Source organism: Channa argus, chromosome 21 (assembly GCF_033026475.1).
Source record: "Channa argus isolate prfri chromosome 21, Channa argus male v1.0, whole genome shotgun sequence".
In the NCBI taxonomy this organism is placed as follows: Eukaryota; Metazoa; Chordata; class Actinopteri; order Anabantiformes; family Channidae; genus Channa; species Channa argus.
Window position 1 is genome coordinate 3,469,172 of NC_090217.1, and position 7,398 is coordinate 3,476,569.

Below are 7,398 nucleotides of genomic sequence, written 5' to 3' on the forward strand. Positions count from 1 at the left end.
CTTGAGCTCTACAAAGATATTGAAGATAATCCTTCCATGCAGGACACAGGATAAAGCTGCAGCTTCGGCCTGTTCAACATTAAGTTACTTAAAACTGCTGCTCGAGAAAATGATTCAACTTATTGTTACAGCATGTTCAAAGACGAAGGCAAAGTGACTTACACTCAACGTTGATTTATTTCAAAAAGCAACTGAAGCAGAAATAATTAATTGGCTTCCAATATTTACAGCATAACAGGCCTTATAAATCATCAACGTACCTGACAGGACAAGTGAATTGACGCAGTAATGCAAAATGGGAGAACAAAACAAAAACACCAACACACACACACTGGTCAAAACCAAATAACAAAGAGCAAAGTAAGAACAAAGAACTAAGAAACCTGCATGAAAATAAACAGTTCCTACTGAAAGTCAATCCTGACTTCATCAGTATACGAAGGTTCGTTTTTCACATCGTGAGTGAGTGCGTGTTCCCAGAGGGACTTTTTCTGGAGGAACGCTAACCCACAGTCCTCACACACGTAGCTCTTTGGCTTCCCGGCGTGAGTCCGCCTGTGTTTCTTCATGTGATACGACAACCTGAAGCCTTTGTCACAAATGTCACATTTGAAAGGCTTCTCCCCTGTGTGGATCCGCATGTGCGACTTCAAATATCCTGACTGGATGAAGGCTTTGCCACACACTTCGCACTTGTACGGCCGCTCCCCGGTGTGATACCGGTTGTGAAGTCTCAGCTCGTTGGCGGTCAGAAAAGTCTTTCCGCACACTGTGCACTGGTGAGGTCTCTCTCCTGTGTGAATCAACTCGTGTCTCTTCAGGGACGTCTCCTTCATGAAGGGCTTCCCACAGGTGCTGCAGGGATACCGGACCCCGATGTGGACTTGTTCGACGTGGTTGGTCAGCTGCAGCTTTGTGCGGTAAGCCATGTTGCACTGCGTGCACGCCCAGGGTCTCTCTTCCGAGTGGGTTCCCATGTGGACTGTGAGCTCTGAGGCCGAGCGGTAACACTTTCCACACTGCCAGCAAAGGAAGGGCTTCTCTCCGGTGTGCTTCCTCTGGTGAACCGTGAGACAGTTCGACGACCTGAACTTCTCTGGACACATGTCACACACGTATGGGAACTCTCCTTTGTGGATTCTCTGGTGGATGGCGAGGTAGGACAGCTGGATGAAGGTTTTGTCACACTGTGCACAGGGATACGGTCCGGAGAAGTTGTGCTGCTTCTCGTAGTGTTCCCTCAAGCGCCTCAGTAAAGTAAAAGTGTTGTCACACATTGTGCACTGCATGGGCCTGTGCATCAGTTTGTGCCTCTCAAAAGCCGGTTCGTTTGCGAGAATCTTGCCGCACTCTGTGCAGTAGAGCGGATCGTGAATCCTCTGGTGCACTTTAAGCATGGTCATGCTCTTGAATTCTTTCCCGCAGTCGTCACACTTCATTATTTCGCCCACTTCCACTTTACAAACGTTCTCTTGGTGTTCCTTCAAAGCAGACAGATGTTCAAAGTGTTTGCCACAGTTTGAACACCACACAGGTATCTTCAGAGGAGGCGCCTGTTGGGAGTCGGTGCCGGTTATTTCGCTTTGGCTGGGTCCTGCTCTCTGCTCCTTTTTCCACGCGAATCTGGCGATTTTTTTGTGACAAATGGCATAAATCTGGTGTCTTTTTAGCCCGTGCATGTGTTTGAAACGTTTCTTGCAGTGGACGCAGTGATATGGACGATCATCTGTGTGACACTGTATGTGCCTGTTCAGGGTTTTGACGCTGTCGAACACCCTAGAACAGACGGGACACAACTTATTGGCTTTTTGCACAGGTGCAGATGGGGACTCTGTAGATGTGTCTGCAGATCCTTCTGGATTACCTTCCTTTTTATCAAGGCCACCACTGTCGTCACAATTCTGAGTGTCAGCTTCAGCTAAAATCTGTTCCACTGTCTTACTCTGTTCCTCTCTGATCCCCTCGTGACCGTGAATAATCTGATGCTTCTTCAATGTGTCTCTGTATTTGAAGCCCTTCTCGCAAGTGATACAAATAAAGGGACGCTCTTCTGAGTGAGACCGTAAATGCTTTGCAATGTCTGCAGTGCAAGGTAAGATCCTGCTGCAGATGGGACAGACTTTACCCTCCGTCGTGGCCCCTGAAGGTGGCTGTGGATTTGATCGCTGAGTCTCTCTCCTCTTTGGCTTTTTCTGCTCTCTGCTTTTACAAATCTCCTTCTGGTGTCTCTTCAGTACATAAGGATTTTTGAATCTCTTCTCACAGAAGGAGCACTGATACGGGCGCTCCTCAGAGTGGGACTTCATGTGTCGCTCCATGTCTACGCGGCGGGCAAAGTACTTCCCGCAAAGAATGCAATTTTTGCTTTCAAAGATCTCTGATGTGCTGGGATCTTCTGAGTCCAGATCTTTATCATTGTTGCCGACTTCTTCCTTTTCATGAACACGAAGGTTGTGTCTGTTCATGTCGTAATGATCCCTGAAGCGCTTGTCACAATTGGTGCACTTGTACCTGAGATCCCGATTTGCAGAGTGAATTTCCTGGTGTCTTCTCATGGCTGCAGCTCGCAGGAAAGTCTTATGGCACACGGGACACGTCTTATTGTTGGAGTATTTATTTCTTTGCCTCTTAGCTGTTGCCGAGTCTTTTTCTTTTAAAGTTTTCCTCTTTAACTGGAGCCTTTTGCTTTGTTTCAGCGGTTGAAAAACCGCTGGCTTTAAGTTGTCACTGACATCCTCGTTTGTTGCATCCACAGCCGTTCCCTCCACATTACTTTCATTTTCTTCGTGATCATCAGGCTCAACCAAACTTGGCGGCTGATCAATCTGTATGTAGTCCAGCAGTGTCACGGTTTCTCCCTCCACCTGGACAGTCATGCAACTCTGCATTTGCTCGGATGGAGGCTCCAGCTGCATTTGGTCGGCATTGATTACAACCTTCTCCAGCTCAGGGAGGGACAGTGAAGAGAGGATGCAATTCCCAAAGGACGAAGGAATGGTCTGAGATTCATCTGTGGTGAAAAGAAGAATTCCATCAGGTCTACGGTTACTGACTTTTTGGGGAGGGGGATGGGGGAAATGAGTTCATTGGCAATCATTGTTGATAACGGAGATGGTCTGACGTGCTTATGAACTTGACCAAACCTGGCTTAAGTACATCTAGAGCTCAGTTATTCATAGTTTGCTCCATCACGACAAAGACTTTTAGGGCAAATATATACACTCATTTCTGCCAGACTGGCTGTCATTTGACATGAAGCCTGAGGGGTTATGGTACCTTAATAACTGAGGAATGAATCTGGCAAAGTGACTCTTGGAATTTTTTCCATGTTAACATTTTTGGTTGACGGTCTTGTGGTTTGAGCAGTTCCACCATCTGGTTTCCCTCACAGCTGTGTTCTAAAGATCCATTATAAACTGTAGCAGGCTTCTTTTAATATCAGTGGAGTAGTATTTTACATGTTGTGGTTAAAAGTGTAGTCTTGACTGAAACTGATCAAGAAAAACCTGAAATTTGTGGAAGGACAGAGTCCAGAGTTTCTGCATCTTCCAGCCATCTGCAGCTACAAATATTTTATTAATTTAATTTTTCCTTTATGGAGGAGAACTTCCCAAGTTACTGCTGCCTTTTTTTAATCCAAATAAACTGTATTAGAACTGTGAATCGACAAAACCAAGCACCCATGTAGTACAATCTATTAAAGCAGTGTGGGTAACAGGGTCGTGAAACACAGTGTTCAGCCAGATTTGGAGAGAAATATGATGAAAAAAGTTTTATTATTATAATTGTTCAATTTAATTTCCTAAATAAAAGACCTTGTTAGCTTGTATTGATGTTTTATTTTTCATTAGGAAATATTTGCCATTTGATGCACATACCAGCAAACGTGGAACTTTTGTCTTCACAAAAACTGCATTTCATCTTTTCTTTATTGTGAATTGATGTAATCAGTTCATCGTGTCTCAGGTTTTGGTTTTTTAAAAAAAACATAATTAGGCTTTTTTAAAAGCCTAATTATGGTTTGCTAATTAAGTTTGGGCTTTCCACAATGAGCCACCTTCAATAAACTTTCAACAAATTCTTTCAAACACTCTAGCTAAACTCCAGGTTTTTACATTGCTGGAAGTACTTTGGCAAACAAATGCAGATTTCTGAAAACCTGAACAGGAATGTTGGGACACTGTGATCGGTATTATAACAGCGTAGATAATACTTGCAGCCCACATGAGACTCACCAGATAAATCAAAATGTCCAAGTGTTGTGTGGTACAGGAGCACGGTTTTCAGATGCTGCGGGTCAGGAACTGAGTGCACACACTCCTCCAGAGCAGATGGGACAGCACTGAGCATGGATGCAGTCTTGGGAGGGGAAAGGAAGTTACATTACAAACTTTATCGAAAGAGATCATGTGTTCTGTGTTGTTCTATTCCATCCTAATATTAACACAAGCTAAAAGATAAATGCTACTAGAATTTGGCACTGACTGCACAATTGTTTACTCTACCTGTCCACAGTCAAGTTCCCCTTAATTCCTCAAATAAATGTTCCATGTATTTGATAAGCTAGCTGGTTACTTGATGGGGAGTTTCCCATAAAGGCTGCAGTACCTGCTGGATGTCCGGTACTGGAAGCAGCTTCTCAAGTCTGGACAGAAAATCCAGCATTAGGACCTGTAGAGCGCTGTCAAATTCAGGCCCAAAATCCACCGGGAAGACATCCTGAAACAAAGGACAAGCCCTTGTAATTTACTGCTGAAATATTAGACAATGAATGTATTTTATATATTGTGTTGCTGTTTATAGTCCAATAAAAAAAAAAAAAAAAAAACATCCCATCAACATGAGGAATTTTAAATAATACATTCAGCCCCATACAAACCTGGAAAAACTTCTCCTTCTCTTCAGGGTCTTTCAGCAACAATTCAACTTGATCCACAAAGTCTGACTCTGGAAACTCTACTTCTGCAAAACATGGCTGAAAGAAAAACCAAAGAAAAATATTTACCACTAAACGTAACCACGTCGCAGACTTACAAAACACATTTTAAGAAGCTAACCTGTGCTGCCCAGGTGGATACAAGGTTTTTGATACGTTCAAGATGCATCTGGATGGTTTCTATATCTGTTACCGGCTCACTTCGACACAATTCAAGGACCACCTGCAACAAAAGGTTTCACCAACTGGTAATCTTCACAGTGCAAACATAATCTGATCCTCCAAGAACTGAGTCACATTATTTACAACTGGAAAATCTTTTCAGATGAGAAACAGAGAAAAAAAAAAATTAAACCCTTTTATCAGCTGCACCTTTACTGTCAGTGAGGACAAACTTGAGCTCTTTATTGTTGTTCAGGTGCTTTGAAATTGGAGTTGATGTTGGAGAGATAGTAGCCTTTACCAAGGGGTGATGGCTCTACTGCATGATAATAGGCGTTTAAACTTTATTTTGCCAGCTTAATATTGGCAGCCGATAAACATTATCTATCTTGCAGCCTTACCCGTGCTCTGAGTCCCAAGAGGAGCTGAGCTTTCTGATCTGCATTTAACAGTTCAGGTACAACTTCTGTAACTGTGCAGATGAACTCCTCCACCATACCGTAGTCTTGCACACTGCCCCTCTGGATGACCTGCCACATAGCTGCAGACACCAGACGAAGAGGAGGTATGAAGAGGCGCAGAGACGGCAACAGAAGAGCTGTTGAACCTGGAAAGTATATTACAATTAAAGCCTATTAGTATTGAATATGTATGGCTGGTGCTTCTGTAAATACTCCAAAGTTTACCACAGGGCAGATTACTGAACTTTAATGGCACTGATTAAATTGCTTAATTAATATAGAGTATCAAAAAATGCCTTGTCATTCAATATCTGAGGAGTAAATCTTATTAGCATCAGTGAACCAATAAACATGCAGCAAAACTGCTTCAGGTGTAAAAGAAATAAATAAATAACCCGCTGGTGACAGTAGCCAAAAAACACAACAGGAATTGTGGAGTATTGGGTAGAATATACTTTGTTAAAATGGGTTTTATGAAATTGGTATAAAAATGCTTCATTAAGGAACCAGCATCAAAGTCAAAGTGCTGGTATTGGTACACGCATTGAATTGATTTCAGCCTTGGACTGACGACTGAGCAAAACAAATGACTTCAGTGTCAGCTTAGGGTTGTGAGATCTTGTGGGACACTTTTCATCACTTTCTGACAGTGTGTTGACTGTTGCAACGTAACAGTAGTATAATACACAGTATACAGAATAAATACAACCTTTAGAAACCTCTAAACCTCTAAGTTTAACTATTCTATCTTGGGATTTGCTAATATGGAATATTTTCCCCCGATGTTCCTTGCTGCAGGCTAACTGGACAGAGACGCTGCGACCTTCAGGGGCCCCAGTTCGCGCAGGTGAGGGGCCACTAAACACTCCCACCACCTCCAAGCAGACGCGAGGCTGCATTCGCGGACTCGTAACTGTGTCGTAAGTACGTGTCACCCACCATAACAACCACAACGCCGCGGCGACTACATTTGTGTGCAATCGTTGTAACCAACGCTATCCACGCTACTAAAGTGGTAAAGGCAATCAGCTCCCTTTAAGTTGCCATTGCGGTTAGTTTACGTTGTTATTTGATATAAAAGTTCCCTGCTTCACAAATATTTTAACACCCAAATGTCTGTGTATTAACGAGGCAAAGCCCGCGAATGCAGCAACCGTCAGCCGTTCTACCGTTAACATCTCCACTTCCGTTGCTAACAAACCTGAGAGGACAGTTTACTGGGTTATCGTTAGCTGCCTCTACCAGCGTTACAAAGCAGCTCTGTAATATTAAAATAAAAAGGCAGCAACTTAGCTAACTAGCTTAGCTCACGCTAAAGTCCGTCCAGTAACGACCGCGTACACATCTGCTCTCTGGCGCTGTAGCGTAGCATAGCCACCGCCATCTCAGAGCGGGGTACGCCATGTTCCAAATCGGGCGCACACAATCCAAAAGCAAACCTGATAACTCGCGCTGACTAATGTAACGGTGAATTCTCCTCGGCTTACCGTTTTCGGTAGCATGCAGACTCTCCATTTTATCTAGAAAAGTGTTCAATTAGGCGAGCAAATCAACTGGGGGTTGTTGTGAGTCGACGTCCGCCCGACCCTGCGGTGCAAGTTTGGCAGAGAAGAAGGGCGGCTAGATACTAGAAGAAATTTGGAGTGCGCAGGCGTAGTGGAAAACGTTCGTTTCACTTGGTTCGGTTCCGTCACCGCGGTCCGTTAAAGGTTCGTGTTAACTTGTATGTCCGGCTAAAACAGCTGCTCTCTTCACTTTAATCAAGAAAAACCCGCTGTGCATTAATTTGTCCAACTTTGGAGCTGTTTGCTAAGAACGGGACCTTCTTCTTCTTCTTCT

The 7,398-nt window shown here is 43.7% G+C and overlaps 1 protein-coding gene across 3 annotated transcripts; it reads right to left on the reverse strand.

Annotated features, from left to right (window-relative positions):
* Positions 1-158: 158 nt before the first annotated feature.
* On the reverse strand, positions 159-7,398 carry LOC137106447 (zinc finger protein 11-like). 3 transcript variants are annotated; one of them, XM_067489689.1, is made up of 7 exons: positions 7,047-7,398; positions 5,500-5,705; positions 5,058-5,159; positions 4,880-4,975; positions 4,609-4,719; positions 4,236-4,359; positions 159-3,010 (listed from the first exon to the last, which is right to left on the reverse strand). In XM_067489689.1, the coding sequence occupies exons 1-7, from the start codon at positions 7,072-7,074 to the stop codon at positions 405-407; spliced, it is 3,273 nt and encodes a 1,090-aa protein (XP_067345790.1). In that variant the 5' UTR covers positions 7,075-7,398; the 3' UTR covers positions 159-404. The 3 variants fall into 3 exon arrangements, with proteins under 3 accessions (XP_067345790.1, XP_067345792.1, XP_067345791.1); XM_067489691.1 differs by lacking the exon at positions 7,047-7,398 and adding an exon at positions 6,871-6,925; XM_067489690.1 differs by lacking the exon at positions 7,047-7,398 and adding an exon at positions 6,761-6,912.

What these genes read in the sequence shown, in the direction of transcription:
- LOC137106447 (XM_067489689.1), bottom strand. Translation starts at nt 7,074, where the DNA reads ATGGAGAGTCTGCATGCTACCGAAAACG. An exon ending in TCTTGGGACTCAGAGCACGG is followed by an intron (nt 5,160 to 5,499) that starts GTAAGGCTGCAA and finishes CTTTTGTTGCAG; the next exon opens with GTGGTCCTTGAATTGTGTCG. An exon ending in CAGTACCGGACATCCAGCAG is followed by an intron (nt 4,360 to 4,608) that starts GTACTGCAGCCT and finishes TCCCCTCCCAAG; the next exon opens with ACTGCATCCATGCTCAGTGC.